At 41.7% G+C, this 19,021-nt stretch overlaps 2 protein-coding genes across 2 annotated transcripts; both read right to left on the bottom strand.

Annotated features, from left to right (window-relative positions):
* Nucleotides 1-3,283: 3,283 nt before the first annotated feature.
* l3mbtl1 (L3MBTL histone methyl-lysine binding protein 1) lies at nucleotides 3,284-12,437 on the bottom strand (the record flags this gene model as incomplete). Its single annotated transcript, XM_080496152.1, has 18 exons — nucleotides 12,311-12,437; nucleotides 12,101-12,239; nucleotides 11,963-12,011; nucleotides 9,988-10,076; nucleotides 9,763-9,867; nucleotides 9,447-9,582; nucleotides 8,157-8,248; nucleotides 7,544-7,695; nucleotides 6,777-6,853; nucleotides 6,351-6,436; nucleotides 5,996-6,106; nucleotides 5,614-5,755; nucleotides 4,954-5,053; nucleotides 4,371-4,559; nucleotides 4,242-4,291; nucleotides 3,727-3,884; nucleotides 3,573-3,635; nucleotides 3,284-3,418 (listed from the first exon to the last, which is right to left on the bottom strand). The coding sequence occupies exons 2-18, from the start codon at nucleotides 12,164-12,166 to the stop codon at nucleotides 3,284-3,286; spliced, it is 1,800 nt and encodes a 599-aa protein (XP_080352278.1). The 5' UTR covers nucleotides 12,167-12,239; nucleotides 12,311-12,437.
* Nucleotides 12,180-17,463, bottom strand: LOC308130449 (uncharacterized protein; the record flags this gene model as incomplete). Its single annotated transcript, XM_080496850.1, has 5 exons — nucleotides 12,180-12,239; nucleotides 12,361-12,467; nucleotides 13,483-13,627; nucleotides 15,672-15,853; nucleotides 17,295-17,463. 5 exons carry the CDS (start codon nucleotides 17,461-17,463, stop codon nucleotides 12,180-12,182), a joined length of 663 nt encoding a protein of 220 aa, XP_080352976.1.
* Nucleotides 17,464-19,021: the final 1,558 nt, after the last annotated feature.

Below are 19,021 nucleotides of genomic sequence, written 5' to 3'. Positions count from 1 at the left end.
CTGCAAAATGAGGCTGTTGCCAAGCCTATATAAATCAATTCAGCAACTTTTCAAAGTTATTATGAGGGTTGTTCTTATTGCAGTGCATGAGGTTAAGACATGAGTGTCAAAGCAAGAAATTAAGCTCGACAGAAGTAACACATTATGCCTGCAACGATGCAATTCCATCATCTTCATGGCTGGTCAGGCATCTATATAAAGACATCCACCCAGCACCGTGGTACATACTGCATTACGCTTTTACCATTTGTTAGAACGCAAAGATATAACCTGCTGGCAAAGTCTAACTTTAAATCTACATTTTGACTGTGCTACAAATTTACTTGGGCGTAAAAGAGCTGAACTGGTGAAGTGAATTTATTAATAGCACACAAAATATAAGTCCACTTTTTTGAGTTTACACAGCTAAACACAATTTTTTTTCATGTAAATATAGACTTTTTAATGGTTTTTCCTGAATTTCAAATTCAGACATTCTGCAATGTATCTGCAATGTGTGTGTGTGTATGTATATATATACACACACATACACACACACACATATATATCCACAACTCCCCCATGAGGCCCTGTCAACCCTGTATTATTTAGGTGACGACACTTGGTCAACTTGTGCATCTCTCCATGTGTTCTCCAACAAATATTAAACTAGAAGAATCAAAAGTTAAATTATTGAGATGAATGTTGTTGTAGTACTATTTTTGTCTCATAACAGCATAAACAACTATATGTTTGACCTATTTCCTACAGCAAAGCCCAGTTTGGGCACCATGTAATTTGATTCATGTATTGATTTGAAAAGATGAGAATAAAATGTGAAAAACTATACTTGATCACATGAAGCAACACGCATAGTACGCAAAGTACTAAGACTATTTAATATTTGTAAAACACAAAAAAATGCATTGCAATTGTACTCAGTAATATTTTTTGGATTTTTTTTTTTTTTAAAGAATACAGGAGCACATTAAATAAAACTTGAAAAACTAAAATGTTTGCGGTTCTTGGTCAATTTCACAATGCTTAAAAAGATTGCTTAACTACAATGTAATAATATTTATTTATAGTGATTTTGTAGTAAACTCCAGAATGATATGTTACTCTTAGAGTTGTAATCTTGGTTGGAAAAATACTGGCTTTACATCAAATTCAAAAGATGAACAACTCTTCTCTCATTGAAAATTAAATCTTCAGCTTCACTAACAGCAGCTTGTGATGCAAATTTAAATGAAAACTGAATAAAGTCGATTTTGACGTCACAAATCTTTCTGTAAGTGCGTTGTAAGTTGAAAATTCACCTGTGAAAAATAAAGATGCATTTTCCTGTTAGGATTGACGTCGTTCTGCACAATACAAACTCTGTGGTTCTACATCGTACATCCTTCTTTCATATGGTGAACATGGATGGATACGAAATTCAAAGCCTGCGCAAACCTGCAGACTGGCTGAAGATGCATTTTATCAGTGACGCCTGTTCTCTGCACGGAACAAGATAAACAGTGAGTGCCAAAGAAGGGCGTAGATGTGGTTGTCGCCACCACACTTAGCTGTTGACGACAATACGTTCAATAGGGGGACGTGATATGAGCAAAGGAAGTTTATAGTCAATAGCACACAATGCCTGCACGTGAAATGTGGCCAGCGTTTGAAATGAGGCACGACACAGTATCATCAGTCAGACGAGACAGCTTTGGGATGTTTAATAATTCATATGGATTGAATGACTTTTGTGACCCGAGATTATTTTTGACACACACACACACACACACACACACACGCGCACACACACACACACACGCGCGCACACACACACACGCACACGAATCCCACCAGAGAGATGCACAAAGAAGTAATGTTTGAGATTCCAGGAGCCCTTGAAACATTCAGCCTTCATCATCTCACCAGGTCAACTTCATACAGTATTTTTTCTTTTTTTTTTTTTTTTAAACCAACTTTGACAGATAATGTAAACATTTCAAAGGACACAGTCTGAATGGAGTCACGTGTAAACTGCAGAGAGCTCCACTGGCTGTACACCAGATCCATCTTTATAGTGTTAAAATGTGGATTTTTGCACTCTCTAGTGACCAAGTGCAGTAACATCATCGTGTAAAATACATTATACTTTTCACAGTTGTGCTGAAATTCCAATGCAAAGAGTCTCTCTCACCCATTAAGAATCACTAAAAAATAATTTCACTTTTGTTTTTTTTTTTTGTTTTTTTTACATAGAGAGCTAAAATCTCAAACTACTGTTGCAGAGGGTAACATTTCAAACATTACAGCTCCTCAGTCTTTGACATTTTCACATTAATGGTGCAGTGAGAAGACATTTGAGGCAGTACACACAAATACTTGAGAAAAATGAGGTTTCCTTTTCACCACCCACTGAACTTAAACACTTTGTCCCAACAGTGTGAGTAAAGCAGCTTATTTAATTTCATTTAATAACGTTACAGTGCAGCAAATTGTCTGATCAACACGGAGCTGTAATATGAAGTGTTACTAAATACAGTACTTCTGTCTTAATTTTATTTATTGCACATAATGTGAAGCTTTTAGCTTCACTGACCAGCAACGCTCACCTCACCTAACTTTTGTTAACACACCTCAGTCGCTTGTCTTTTGTCCCAACGCTTAATTTTTTTATTTCTCTCGAACCTTTTTTTAACAACGTCGCGTACTTTAATATTGTTTCGTATGTAGCTTATTTCTGCCGTCGTCTGCACAGAAGTTACAACCTGATGATTTTGGTCAAACCCCATGAGTTTCTCATGGGACCTGGCCGTGGGTAAACTCCTCTGCAAGATAAACGACATCTGTTCCAGCTGAGTTGACAAAACACCCGCTGCACGACTGCGAGCAGCAGCAGGATGTTGAAGCTTCTTGTTCAGGTGTGACATCATGAGTAACACAACAGATGTCTGTTTAAAAAAACAAAAAAACAAAACAAAAAAAATCCTTCTTGACAGAACTTTGAACACCTGAGCTTTTTTTTTTTTTTTTTTTTTCCTAATTTCAGCCATTTCCACTCAGATTTTAAAACACTTGAGGTTACATTTACGTTCTTCCTTTATCTTTTATGTATTCTCTCACTTTCCTCTTCCCTGATTGGACCACACCTCCCCTCCCTCCCTCCCTCCTTCTTCTCTCTGATGGGTACAGGACACCAAACACATGAAAAAGGGTTCAGGGTCTTTTTCCCTGCGACAGAATGGATTTGGCACAAGATGATTTGCGGCCCCCGGCGAGGCCCCCGGCGAGTGAAGGGGAGGAGGCGGGATCACTTTAGTCCCTCGTCTGTGCTCTTGAACATGAGGATGGCGTTGGAGATCTTGAGGGCCGGCCCGAGCTTTATGCTCATGATCTTCACGATGTCGGTCTGAGTCAGGAGGAGGAAAGCTTCTCCGTCGATCATCTGGAGAAACAAAGACGAGCAAGCTGGTCACGATTTGATACGAAAACCACAAAACAGGAGGGTTTTAAGGTCAATTCAATTATTTTAACCGCTCTCATGTGAGAGGGATTGTTGCAAGGGCATTGTTGACATTTTCGATGATGCCTGATCTCACCTCGTCTTTGAAGAGACGAGCCTGTTCTTCACAGCCGATTAAATTCTGCACGAACCTGAAAACCTGCAACAGATTTAAAAGAAAAGAAAAAAAAAAGATTAACTCATAAAAAGAAGAGAAAGAAAAGGCCAGCGAAGCTCTAGTATTCATTTACCTCTTCAACGCTCCATGTCGCCACCTGACTGGCGTGGATGCCCTGAACGCCGGGCAGCAGTTTACAGTGCTGCTCCCAACACAGAGAGAGGGTCCGGTCCGACTGTCCACTCAGAGCTGACATAAACAGAGAGGAATACACGCCGTCCGAGGACATATCTGCAGGAACACAAACACACCCAAGACGACAATGAAACGGCTAAGAAGTCGGGCAGAATTCAGTCGCGCTGGATTGAAACATCCTGAACGTGTCCTGGCGGTTCTGCAGCGCACGAGATAAACTCCACCCCCCTAAATCTGTGCAAATAAAACATGATCCAAACTAATGGGGAAAAAAAAAAAGCTTTCGATGTTCAATCATTGCAGGCTAACTAAATTTCATTAACATTATTGAGTCTCACTATTTACCTAAAATGACTGTAATTACAAACACACTTGCATCAGACATAATGCACCTCCACCAGCCGCAGACTAACAAAAATATCGACAAACCATTGATGCATTCAGTGAACCTACTTTGATAATCTCTCTGCTGGTTCTTCCTGTATTTTGGAGGACGACCGATCCTGGGAAAACAGGAGTTTAAAATGAGACAAAACAAAGCCTGCTCATACTGGACATGCCTGTGCAGCCACGCCGGGTTACCTGCCGCGGTAATGAGCTTTCTTGGTCCTCTGGCCAAAGAAAATGTTTCTCTTGCACTCTGAGTCCGACAGCTCGGCCTTCAGCCTGCCCTGGTTGCGCTCGGCCAGCGGGCAGCCGGATATGCAGTGATGGGCAGTGAAACGACCGGTCACATGTCCTGAACCGTCACAACCAGGAGTCGGACACTTCCTGTTTAAAAAAACAAAAACAACACACACACAATAAGGCAATAAGCTCAAATTCCATATTTGACTTCTCACAAGTTTGGAAGGATGAGATCCACTGAAAGAAACTCAAACACATTGTTCCCTCAGTGTCAACATCCCAAAGTTGTTGATATCATGAGACACTGCTGGTGACAGCAGTTCACATTACAGAAGAAAATAAAAAGCACCAGCTTCCTTGTGCCTATTAGATGTGCTTTAATTGTTCATTTTACTCTCTACGTGTTTCTTGTTATTGTGAGTTCTTCTCAAAAATCAATGCTGGGAAAAGGCCTTTGCTCTGTCCACCTGATATTTACTGAGGCTCACACCACACTAGCGTTCATGTTTCATGCCACAGAGCTGCATTCAGCACTCACCTGTTGTGGAAGCTGTACTTGGTTCTGGGGTGGCTGATGGGTTTACAGGGAACAGAGGAGGAGTAGGTGGTCTGACCTGTGGCAGGAAGTTCCCTGACACCTTCAGACAAGGAGAGATGGACGTTAACATTCCCAGACAGGAGAGGTTAAGGCTCTGCTCTCAGGACAATGAGTAACTAAAGTCAACTGAGTGGAACGAAAACAATATACTGTAGATATAATAACAAAATAAATTGGCAAAGAAAATAGATCTTTGAAGACTGAGGATGACAAAAAATACACACAACAAGCATAAAGCTATCCATCCATGGATAATCTCTCCAGTAGGCATCATTCCAGAAATCTCTCCCAGGAGAGGCGTCCTAATCAGTTGCCCAGACCACCTCAACTGGTTCGCCTCAATGTGGAGGAGTAGAAAAGGACTACAAAAGACGACGCCATAAAAAAACCCTTTGTAAGCCAATCACACTTCCACAAATGGAATAAGCGTACGGGCAATATCCAGATGCCTCTAAGGGCCTGAGACCGGCAATAACTGGCAAAAACACAACAACAACAATAACAAAAACAACAATGGACCAACTAACACCCACACAGGCACCCTGTACACAGCCATGTTACTGTCACATGTCATCTCCAGAGTGACGGCGTTCTGAGTACCATGTGGTTGTTGCATTTTGGAGTCTCTGGGAGGAACTTTCAGCGGGTGTCCCGTCGCCTCACACCAGCCTGCTGGGTGGATGTCCGGATGGTCTGAGTCCATCCACTCATCATAGACATGACTCCATCCATCATAATGGACCTGGAGGAGGAACGTAGGGGGGGGGTTGATGGGTCTGCAGTCGCTTATAAAGACGTAGGCTACAGTGTCTGTACGTGTGAGTTTGCAGTTCCTCCCTGTGGGCTCATCAAAACAACAACACGTGGTCCAACGGCGCATTCAGGTAAAGCTGTAATGGGTCTGAGGGGCCGCGAGGAGACATTAACCAACACCTCGGCCACGGGAGAGCGTGCTCTTCCCCCGCAAAGTCCAGTGAATTACCTTGATGCGGTGGGTCTCCACCTCCTCCACAGTGGCCACTCGGATGAGACCTGGACTTCTCTTGTCCACTGCCTCCAGCTTCATCTGAGGCTGGAAACTGTGGGCCGCCCGCTGGAGACAGAGCAGAGGATGATGGGAAAACACACTCAGCCTTTTATGCTCCTCTTGATAACAAAACATGTCATATATATATATTTCCCCTCTGACTGCAGGCTGTCAGTGATCTCATTTTGGATATCTCGTTTAGTTCTTATAATGATGTTTTTCTCAATCGGTACCAATACGCTTGCATTGTTCAGGATTTTAACACATTATCTACAGTTTAGTGAATAAAAAAGGTTTCTCTTGTTCTCACCACTTTGAAGGACTCAGGAACCACAGCCTGGGAACCCGTCTCCTCAAGGTACAGAGACCAGGAGAACCGGCCCTGGTCTGGGTAATCTGGTGCAGCAAAACACATCACCAAAGAAATACATCCACTCACTAACGGAAACCTTCAATTCCATTCAAATGACCTTTTTTTTGTCAGCTTTCTTAAAAAAAAACCATTGACTTAATAACCTCTTCATCAATATACAGTGATTATCATTGCATTCATTACTTAGTTTCCACTATCATCCAGTGTGCACTTTATATATTCACTAGAACTGCAGTTAAATAGAAGTGAATAGAACAAATGGACATCGCTGAGGACACATGAAATAACCTGACCGAGCTGTTTGAGAGGTATATGAGTCTCAATCTGGCTGTAAACACAACAACAGCAAACACAACTGGTCACCTTGGGGTGGTGTTAGGGGTAAATTCCTCTCTTGGCACCAACCGATGGGGTGAATATACGGGCTGCTGGCGTCGCACCTGCAGATGTTAAGAAAGAGCAAAAACATCCAGATTTGACATGACATTTCTGAGAATTACAGTCAAACTCCAACAGCCCTGATTTAAAATGAAACTATAATTTCCCATCATAGAACTATTACAATTTGAATAAGATGTTTGGGGCTCACTACACTAAGATATTTTCAAACACTTCTAAAATAATATACTGATTCAATCAGGCTGCAATCAGATTAAAAGCGGCCCACTACTGGCCACAGAATGTGAAGCAATTTCTCTATTTATTTTTTTCATTCATTCTTTGAGCTGAATAATGGATTTGTGATTGTATTACGAGAATCATAAAATGGGAATAATTAAATGTTGCCAACGGAAAAATAACTTTATGTAGTTTTTGAGGGGTAAGTAAAAATAAAAAAAGTAGATATCACTGTTTTTGCTGAACAAAAAGCTGTAGTACATATTGTTAATTACAGTATAACAACAGCTTACTATAATATGTATCCTGTCAGCAGATTGATGTAGAAATTAGGTGAATCTCTTATTATTCACAGGCAGGTAGTGTAAGAGGGCAGCGATCATCATGATATTGTGGGACTCACACGGAAAAAAAAACTCGATCCCAGTACGGGATTCATTGAGCTGCTTTAACAATACAAATAAAAGGTTCTTGCGTCATATGGAAATACTGAATCTATGACTGTGGCTTACCAATAGTCATACGTGTCGTCCCAGTTGTCAAAGTGAACCAGGAAGCGGTCGTCCACCACGTCAGTGACAGTGGCGACACAGATGAGGGAGGGATTCATACGGTCGACGGCCTCCAGTTTCATTCCCGTGTCGAACCCACACTTTACATCCATCTGCGCCGAATACCAACAAGTTAGACTTGACTAAAAGTGACAGACTAAAAAAAGAAGACATCTGATAGACGCCAGCCTGTACAAACACCGCTGAGTCATTTTATTGTGAAAAAACATTAAGACATACACTGGTTAATTTGGAGGTCTGCATCATTCTAAGCAAGTAGAAAGTAATACAATTCCCTTGTGTTCCCAATTGACATTGTATGCAACTAAAACCAGGCTGGAAGTTTTGGGGGGTAAAAAAAAGACTGCAAAATCTTATACTGCAACAGTTTGCAACAGCACTATCATGATATCAAAACCTCCGAGAGAGGTGCACATTGTGAATAATAAACCTTTCATTATGAGTGTCTCTTACTGAAGTTGGAGTTCTTCCAGCCCTAAATCAGTCACCTCAATCCATTCTCGTATGTAGTTAATAAAACTACTTTTTTATTAAACTGTACAGGGGCAGTTACCCTCCCAGGGCTGGCAAACAGTTCTTTGGGGGCCACTTGTGCTTTAGTCATTCTCAAATAGTTGGTCCAAGTAAACTCCTCCTCCTTGCAGCCTGCAGAAAACACACAAAGAGAGAGAGAGGGAGAAGGGAAGGGAAGGGAAGGGGGAGGATATGTCAATCTCAGCAATGGTTGCAGCAGGTTTAGTTTTATTTGCTGTTATTCACATTGTTATCAGTGGACCAGGGTGAGTTTTGTTGTAGTTTTCAGGTCTCTAACTTTGTAACTCTCGGCTCATGATAAGGTCTGTCTCACTTCCTCTACACATAATCACTCTCGCCGGCGTTGCTCGGGTTGCAGACTTCCCTCCATGCCTTGCTCTCTGCCTTGTTCTTGTTCCAGTAGCCCACTTCTTATAAGGTCCCCCCCCCCCCCCCCCCGGTCCCCCCGAGACCAGACCCTGTTAAGCTGAACTGGTCCGACTCCAGTGTTCTGATGGCATCTTTTAATCCTCCAGCTCAGATTCTCCCCTCCGCGTCTGAGAGATTTCATTCAATTACCAAAAGGTCCCACGGGACCTTGGTTTGATCATTGTCTTCAACACCCAACCAACTTGTGACGGTGCCTCATGACATCCTCTGGAATGACTGTTTTTTTTTTAATATATTTTGTTGCTCTGTGGGTCTGAGGGCAGCTGCAGTTTTCATGTGCTGCAGAAGCTGGTCGTGTCTGTGTGAGTTTTAAAATATCCACAGCTCGTCCTCTGCATAGAACCTCTTCTGTTACTTGTGTGGTGGACTTGTCCCAATCTTTTGTTCTCTGTTCTCAGCCATGAATGTCCTGTTGTTCGTCCTGTTCAGAGGTAAACGCTACAGACTCTGCTTCATGGAATCAGCTGATTGATGCCTGATCTCAAGGGAAAGTAACTAATAATGCCACCATGCTTCACTGTAGAACAATTCTACAATAATATAGTGACAGATGGTGATGATTTAATTAACTGTTGTGGTTTTAAAAATAAAAAAATGACACACTTATAATTCTATGATCTAAACAATTAAAAAAAGAATAAAGGATTACAATGATGTGATGCATGTTATGACCAGAGTTGCCAAAAGTACTCACATTCTCTACTTATTAGAGTTAAATAAAATGTTAATACTAGTGCAGCTCTGTTGAGCCACATTTTTCTTTATAATTGTTTCTTTCAAGTTAAACATGCATCCTGTTGGAAACAGTGTGGGACAAGCCATTTCGTCCTATTTGCTCTGTGCATTGTGACGGTGCGACGTGAATGGTGTGACCTCTGACCTTTGGGAGTGTGAAGTTTGTGTCCTGTGCTCTCACACCAGCCTGCAGGGTGGATGTCGGGGGAGTTGGCGTTCACCCAGAAGTCGTGGCAGTCCGAGTAGCCGTCAAAATGGAGCCGCAGCCGGTAACCGCAGACCTGCAACACGATACGTGAAGAAAGTCCACAGCGGGCCGAGGAGGGACAAACCTGACTGACTAACTGACTGCTGCTGCATGCACAGCAGCCTGTGTGGTTTTTTGTTTTTTTTTAAATGTCAAATAATAATAAGTGGGATCGTTAAGACCCATCAACAGCGTTAATGGACGTCTGGCTCACCTCAGCCACGGTGAGGACAAAGTACATGGAGGGATGCTGCGGGTCAATGCCTTCCAGTTTCATTCCCTGCTTAAAGCCATTTTTCACTGTCGGCACCCGCTGAGTCTGAGCGACGAGAGAGAGAACGATTCAAGTCAACACAGAATCAAATCAAGTGAACAGAAATTACCCTTGTGGGAGAATTGGATCCGTGTGTGTGTGTCCGTTGTGTGTGTGTGTGTGTACCTCCTGGAAAAGCTTGTTCGGAGCCGCCACACTCTTGGTGTCCTCCAGATACTGAGCCCACGTCCACTGCTCTGTCTTACTGTCTCCACCTTCACCGCCGATGCATTGATTCAAGGACAAAACAGCAAAATGTCAGCAGGGCGTGCATGAAGCCAACAACATCATGTCACTTCTCAAGGAAATGTGTATCGCAACAATCTCTGATGCAATTGCCGCATCACATAATCCCCTGCTGCTCCTATTTAGACGCTTCTCTTCAGAGAAGGTTTTGAACAAAGGAAGTGAAAGTGATAGAATATTTTAGAGAGTGGTAAATAAGATGCAGCTTATTAGCTCTTATAGAGTTACATGGTCTTCTCTTGCATGTGCTGGATTCCTCCTGATGGACTGAAGTCGTCACGTCTCTCAGACGGATGAGGTTGTGTAGAAGACGGGTGTGTGACGCTCCGTGTCTCATGTCTGAGCCGCGATTGCTTTAAACCGTGGCTGCTACTTTTAATTGGACATTTCAGGATAATTAAATGAGCAGGTCCAATGTTAATTAAATATGATTGGGTTTGTAACAACCGATAATGTGATAAACAAAAAAACTTTTTTTTTTTTTTTTTACAACCATGATTGGGAGGGAATGTTGCAGAACTTGTCTCCTCAATGAACGAATATGACGACTGATGATCAGTGATGCCGGTAACGTGTTAATTAGTAACACGTTACTCTCATAGGAACACTTTTTTTCAGTAACTAGTAATCTAACACGTCACTGTTTCCAAACCAGTAATCAGATTAAAGTTACTTGTCCAAGTCGCTGTGCGTCACTATTGCAGCGTCCCGCAAAGCGGATTTACCATTAAACAGAACGCTCACCTGACCCGCCCCCTCCTCCACCCTCAGCCAATCACAGGACAACTCGCTCTCGCAGTGCGTTCAGGGAACACAGAAGAATTGGAACCAACCATTGTCGTCAATAAACCTTAACATTTCAATAAGCCCCCACCCTTTTTAAATTAATCAATCAATCAATTAAAGATTTTATTTGTCCGGGAGGGGGGCAATTGAAGTCGCCTAGTGCAGGTAGTGTATATAAATAAATAAATAAATAGTGCAACAACAGACTACAACTACATCTCTGGGTAAATAAATAGCAGTAATAGTAAAAATGTGATCCTAAAAGCGTGAGTTAGATATAAATACAACAAAGACTGAAGGTCAAAGGTTAAATATGTATAAACATGGTGCAGGAGGCAGTGATCAGCTGAGGTTATGGCAAAACCCGTTTTAATTTTTATGTTCAGACGATGGGCGGTGTTGTCGGCAGCTGCTGAAAGTAACGAAAAAAGTAACTTGCAATCTAACTTACTTTTTAAAACAAATAATCGGCGAAGTAACAAAGTTACATTTTAAAGGAGTAAGTAGTCATGTAAAAACTCATGACATTATTGGCAAAGTGTAGTTATGATAATGGATCAAATATCTTATTCCACTATCAGGAAGTTGTTATGTTCTGGGCTTTAGCACATTGAAAAATGTTCTTCTTCTTATTATTATTATTCTATATGTATGTGTTACATAACTGCCTATTATTACTGTAACAGATTTTTTTTTTTTAATAATAGCACAAAAACTATGTAAAATCCGCCTCCAGACATCCTGGATTTGTTTCGTACTTTATGTTTGAGAGCAAATTTAACCAAAAAGTGAGAAAGTCTTTAAATGTATCTTACAAGGATGATTCTTTCTTTATTATTTCTTCATCTGCAAGAGTTGCTCAAAATAGACAGTTCCATAAATGATTAATTTTAAGAATCTGGGTTAAATTTTCAGAGATTTTAAATGTCTTGAACGTTGAAGTAACAGATCTTCTAATGATTCTTGCTGCTTTTGCTCGCTTGTTTGGGAAATCTGCATGTTTGATGAGCAACGATCCATATTTAAAGAGGTTTTTGTTGTTGTTGGGTTTTTGTTTTGTTTTTTTTACCTCCTCTGATGTGTCGGCCATCTGTTTTAGAATCGTCCCCCTTTTCATCCTGAAACACACGTATCCAGTATGGCGTGTTACAACTGAGCGACAATAAAAGGGGTTACTGAACGGAGCGGGTTCGGATGAAGGTTGTACCATTCCCTCCATGTCCGAGTCTTCATCAGATGGACTCAGGTACTCCTTCCTCTTCCTCTTCCTCATCGGTTTGAGGTGATCAGGGTTGAGGGAGGAGACCCTGCCGCCCGCCGGCACCTTCTCCACACTGACGCTCCTCCTGAGGAGCACAGAGGCGGAGCTTGACGCAAACGTGGGGGTGTGAAGGCGAAGGTGATGCCGTGTATGTACTTTTCAGGGATGGGGTCTCGACGGAGCTCCTCGGTGAACTTCCTGGGAGCCCTGGGCTCGTGGTTCTGCTGTCCGGGTCCAGCCGGGTGTTCGGGTTTGAGCGGCACCGGCTTCTCCGGCTGCACCACTCGCACACAGTGTGCGGGAGCCGGCACGTCTGAAGCATAAGAGACAGATCTTATACTCTTGAGATTATTCTTTTTAAGCATGTCTGAATATTGTGGCTGTGGAGCCTGCAGCTGCAGCCTCTTCACTTGTCAAGAGCAGCTTTGCCGCTGGTACAATTATTACTCATTTTTGTTTGTTCCAATGCTTCAAGCACTGAGGCAGGCAAGTAATGAAACGTAACGTTCTACAACACCTGCAGCACATACCACCATTTCCTATTCCTGTCGTATAATACGGCATCAGTTACATAGCGGTTAACGCTTCAGCATTCTTGATTTGAGGTTGGATTTGACGGTTTTTCAGTGGAGTTTGTACATTCTCCCTGTGTGTGCATGGATCCAGAGAGAACACCACATTTACCTACACTGCAAGCAGTTGCTGCAAATGTACAGCCAAGTCCCGGCACTAATATACTGTATTGATTTAGTACAGTTTTGTACCGTAGTTTGCAATGCATTGTGGGCAGTTCAATGTGAAACAAGTAATCCCAGAATGATCCTGGAAATTAATAAGCTGTAATCAAGTCAAAATCACTGGATATTGGTGGCATCTCTGCTGCCAGTATTTTACTGTAAATAGAATAAATACAGAAATATAGTGCATTACACTAATACAGTAATAAGCCGTGAACCCATTTCACAGTACAAATACTGTAAAATGACGGTGATGTGCTGGCGTGTCTGCTGCCAGCACTTTACTGTTATTTTACAGAGAAATCGTGTGCAGAGTACGTTCAGCCAGGGTCGGCTCTCACTTCCTGTAATTCTAAGTTGGATGATTAGTATAACAGACTCAATAATGTTCCAATATCATGAAAATTAACAAGTTGGATGGCTATGTATCCCTAATAAAGTGTGGAACGATAATAGATCACACCATTAAATCTTGTTGTTATTTGCTCTTTAGGCATAACTCCAAGCTTTTGGCGTCAGGATTGCAGAGAACAGCGTTGTGGTGAAGAGGTGCCTGATGTGACTCCACCCTCATGGGACCACGACTCCTACCTGGCTTGTCCGGGGCACTTTCTACGTCAGCGGCTCTCCCAGAAGTCCCTGCTGCCACGGCGGCTGCTGGCTCAACTGCGCTGCTGCTGCTGGTGGTCCCGGGGGTGATCAGTGTGCTCAGAGTGCCGACGTCACTCACACAGAACTACACACACACACACACACAGAGACACACACATGCATCAGCAGCTCATCTGTCGTAATGCGTCTCGATGTGCGACCACGTCCTTGATTCAAACTTTTGTTTTTCTCACAACAACTCGTCATGAATTTTAGATGAGTGAAGCTCCTGCTGTTGTTCTCTTCATTTGTTCTCATCTCTTTCACAGTCTGGCAGATTGGGCACTTTCTTCATGAAGATTTGTGGACTTCGTTTAGATGTATATTGCCAGGAGTTTAAGTGTTGCACAGTCATACAGTTAAGAAGGAATTGAGAGTGTCGGCGCTGGTATGAGGATTAGTGTCAAGCGTGTGCTTGAGGTCATACTTGAGGACTTTTTATACAATGTATTCAACTTTGCTATTTTTAAAACCGTAACTCCACCATGGACACCCACGATCAGAATTAATACTGAAATCTATTCATCCGCATGGTTTTGTAGTTTAGCCTTTTAACACGACTGCATCTGCCCACATTTGTACATCGTAGTGGAAATTCATATAATGCATCTTTTATTGAGAAATGTATTTGGAATGTGGATATCTTATATAGTAAATGTAATCATTAACTTGCAAATGCATTGAAGTTTTGTGGAAGGAATGCAATGTGCTTCAATCAAGTAATTATTTAACAACACTTTTACTTATATTTGACAACAATGACACAGTAATTGTCACCAACTACAAATGGTCTCCTTTAACCTGTGTTTAATTAGTATCAGAGCAAGGCAATAGCAAAATGAATATACTCTAATTCTGCCTCTGTGTGTATTTTGAACTGTATTTGTGTTTTACTGAGCATTCATTGCTTTAGAAACCTTTCTTCTCTTGACCCCTACACTTGAAGACAAACCTAAGAGCGGATTGACCATCAGCTCAAAGACTTTAAAGACAGAGGACAAAGCAAAAACTCCACTAAAGAACTAATCAAAAGAAGAATGATTATACAGCTTGTAATGATTACAAATTAGTAACAACTCGAAAATGTTTGAAACAGAAAAGCTGTTTTTTTAAGATTAAAATTGATTATTGAAAAGAAATGTAATCTGCGTAGTCCAACTGGAGCGTAAAGCCAGATGAACTGTGTGATGTGAAGTGGAGCGAGAGTATTGACAGCTTTAGAAACAAGCAGAAGGAGTTGGAACCAGTCAGCTCGGCAATAAAAAGTGCTTTCACGTGGAGTTAAATACTGTTTTTTTTGTTTGCATCTTCTAGAGTCTCCCCAACATGAAAACTGATTTCGTATAAGAAATAATGCATTTCTTTCACTGGTGGTACATCTAGTGGATTTATCATCCAGCATTTGTCAGAGGACAGTAATAATGTGAAAACCAGAACTACTAAATAGACGGAAAGAGACGTGACGCAGAGAAAATATGAAGAATCCTGAACGTGACGTCCGCGACATGAAGAAGTGGCTTCATGGCTGAAAAGTGAAGCAGGTAACATCGACAGTACGATTCCCATCAATGGCTCAAATTGGCAATGAGTAGAAATCTCCTTCATTTATCTGCTTCAATACTGTCATTTTATAAGTTGATACTTTAAACCCTGAGTGGATTTCATGAGGTGAAAAAGAAAATATGAAATTCAAATTAAATTGAGTCTACTTGATGCACCTGTTATGGCTTTTTCAGTTCACATGATTAATGCTTGTGGGCGTACAATGCCTTTACCCATTATCTCTTCACACAGGCGATATATATATATTAATATTCACTCTGCAGCCCTCAGCAGCCCCCCTTTACACACTGGTCATAGGGTCTGTATGATCTTTCTTTCTCTGCTTGAATGAAAAGTTAAATCAGGTAAAACAGGCTACAAGTGTTTGCACTTCTCCTCAAAGGAGACATGTGTGTACTTCTACCACTTCCGGCGCTCTCTTGATCCAAAATGTGACATTTTAAATTCCGCCACTTCATGAAATCAGCTGCAGTTGAAGGCTCAGATTGTCTCAGTGGACGGACGCTTGAGCGAGTTTGTGGCGTCGAGACTGTACATGTTGTGTTGATATTCACGTTCTGCGCTACCTTGAGGTTGCTACTGGGCAGGATGGCCATCCCCTCCTTCCACTCCAGGACGTGCACGATGCTGCAAGCTCCGCCCACCTGTGCCGTCAGGGCCGGCGTGGCCATCTCGTTGGCTCTGACGCCTTTACCCGGGTTTCCCACGGCGACCGCTGGAGTCACTTCCAGTTTCTGATGGCCAGGAGCTGAGGAAAGTGGCGCGTCAGAAACTATTAGCTTCCATATCAAGGACTGTCACATTACAACGGCTTTTTCCAACTTATTCTGACTGGAAACAAATTTACTATTTCCACGTTACTCACAATTGTATTCGGACTCTGGATGTTTGGAAGATTTGACATGAGTCTTATATCTGGCATCGCGTCATGAAAATAGAACATATTATATGAGGGTTTTCTTTTGTAAAACCAAGAAGTCAAGCATGGAATAAATGTGGTAGCGATGATAAATAAGTGAGACCTGCGGTTGTTACAGCTTAAGACGGGACTCCCCTCGGAGAAACGAAGAGTCTCACAAGACTCTTGGGATCAGGGGTGTTACCTCTTCCAAGCGGGAGTTCTTTCCTTTATTCAATTATTTATGATTTGATCAAATATTTATTTATGTATTTATTTGTTTATTTAAGAAATCGTGATTTGAAAAAGAGTTAGGGAATAAAATAATAACCTTTTTCATTAAAGCACATTGTAAGTAAATGCGCGCGCACACACACACACACACACACACACACACACACACACACACGCACACACACACACACACACACACACACACACACACACACACACACACACACACACACACACACACACACACACACACTGTTAATAGTTGAAATGTATTTCTTTATCTTCATTAATATAGAATTAATGACAAAAAAAACTGGCTTAATTTTGTTTTTGATCAATTAAACTATTACTTCCATCAATAACAACTCCTTCTGCATGATGAAATGCAAGGGTATCAGCCTGTCACATTATATCCACAAGTTCATGAACCAGTCAGTTTATAGAAAGTTTCTGGATGTAATTTATGAAACCTGTGAATCTATTTGTAACGACCACATAGCAGACAAAAGCCTGGAGCTCAGAGTGATCTTTTACAACCCCCTTTAGGAGGTTTTAGACCCTCTGGTGCAGAATCAGTGATGTTAATAACAATTGTTAATTCAAATAATGAAGTGATTTTATTGGCTGAGTCAGTATTGACAGCTGCATCTCAAAACATTATATCCTTGACAAACTAATTGTTTTGCAAGTTATTTCTTCACTCATAACACATTAACTAAAACTCTTCATGCACTTCTAAAATGCAAATGTAAATTAAATGTTATGTTATGAAATTATATTCTTCGAAACTATTTTTTAATGTTGATCATATTTCAGTTAAACTAATAAAGAACCAGTAAATATTGCTTGGAATGTTTCAGTTGAAGTGTAACGCTGTCAAATATATGGCAGTGTGAATGAGCTTATCTGAAAAGCGATCCCATGAATTGTATTCTACTTTTGAAGCTGCTCATGTCAGTCCTGTCTCGGGGTGATGAAGTCATCGGAGGACGGGCTCAGTGAGGAAACGCACACGTCTGGTGTGACTGTCTGATGCCTGCATCAGAGGCGAGCTCACCTGGGAGGAGGAGAGCTGTGGTGGTGGTGTGCGGCTGGGGCCGAGCTTTCTTCGCCACGCCGTCGCTCCCGCAGATGAGGATGGTCTCGCCGGGGGACGAGGACGCGGGCTCCACGGGGGCAGAGTCGGGTTCTTTGGGTGGAGCCTCTGTGTTCACTTTGGCGCTCATGACGGCGTCCCTCTCTATTGTGCTGGACCACTGAAAGGCAGGACATGAAAAAGAAGGGTGTGCAGTTTCTCCATGGGATTGAATTGGGTTTCTCCCAAATCATGAATTTGAGGTTCATTTTCCATCTCTTAAATTATCCGTATGTGTGATCAAAACTTGTTTAAAGCATTATAGAAGATCAATGGATGGAACTCAGGGGCTGTGTGGCGCTGATGTATGAGGTCACTGTCCACACCGTGTCCTAAAGCCTTCAAGGGTGATGGTAGATGGTGGATCTCACTTTTTATAGCGTGTGAAGGATTTGGACCACAAAACTAAAACTAACACACACACACACACACACACACACACACACACACACACACACACACACACACACACACACACACACACACACACACACGGAGTGAGGTCAGGTGGACATCTTTACCAACACACACAATCGTGATGTGGCCCACGTCACATCTTAGAACTTTTATGAAACATGGTATATAATGGAAACAATGATGATCTGAGCCTGTAAATACATTTTTAAAGGATAAATACATTTTTTATTGACTGATGAGCATTTGATGAGTATTCATTAATCCAAATTTTTAAATATGAATGTCATATGAGGTGTTGGAATATTGAAAATTAACTTCATTAGAAACTTCTCATTTTGTTTTTCTTCTATTCAAACTTGTTTCGAAAAAAAAATTAGCAATTCGAAGGCTTCGGAATCGGCTTCGGCTTTATCTATAATCAAGTGTTATTACTTACTAGAATATAGACTTCCAATTTTGCATGAGATTTCACTCAACAAGACAAACAAACCCCAATTTCCCCCCAAATTCTTGCAAAACAAACCATGACCTCGAATAACTTTTTTCTCAGCCGTCCATTACCCTCCAATGAAAGCAGGCAATAATGGAGACACACCAATATTTACGCACAAGCATCCACACACAGACACACAGACACAACCAGACTAAAATACAGCATTTCAGTTAAAATGGCGGAGGATCTGAAATCCTTGAGGCAAAACATGTGTAAAAGCAGTCTCTCAATTCCTGTGAAAATCCCATTTTGTGGAAAAAATGAAGGCTGTCAGCCGCTCCAGCAACATCTCTAATGAATGAGCAACATTTTCACCTCTTAACAGCGTCAAGCAGCTTGGAAATTAACAGAAACCGGGGCGCAGCCGCTTCTTGGAATAAAAATGTGTTAATGTCGAGAACGTTAATCACACGCCGGCGCCGGAATCAGATTTATATATTTAAAATGGGAAAAGCTTTGTGGTTCATAACATCCATAACGGCGAAACGCTTCAGCCAAAGGAAAAAAAATAAATAAAAATATAGAAAAACAAACTGACGCTCGTCCCTGTGGGGCCGCTGTGAATAAAATATATAAATGCGTGCTTTTGTCGCAGCAAAGTTGCAATTTTGAAATTAATTCGTGTTTGCAGATGTCAGGAACTGAAATTTGGCTTACCAGCTCTGATCTCCTGCGGCTCCGGGGCTGCGAGTGCGCATGCGCCGGCCCACAGTACAGTCACCGCTCGTCGGGCTGTAAT

Source organism: Blennius ocellaris (genome assembly GCF_963422515.1).
Source record: "Blennius ocellaris genome assembly, chromosome: 5".
In the NCBI taxonomy this organism is placed as follows: Eukaryota; Metazoa; Chordata; class Actinopteri; order Blenniiformes; family Blenniidae; genus Blennius; species Blennius ocellaris.
This window is presented reverse-complemented; position numbering and strand designations above follow the sequence as displayed.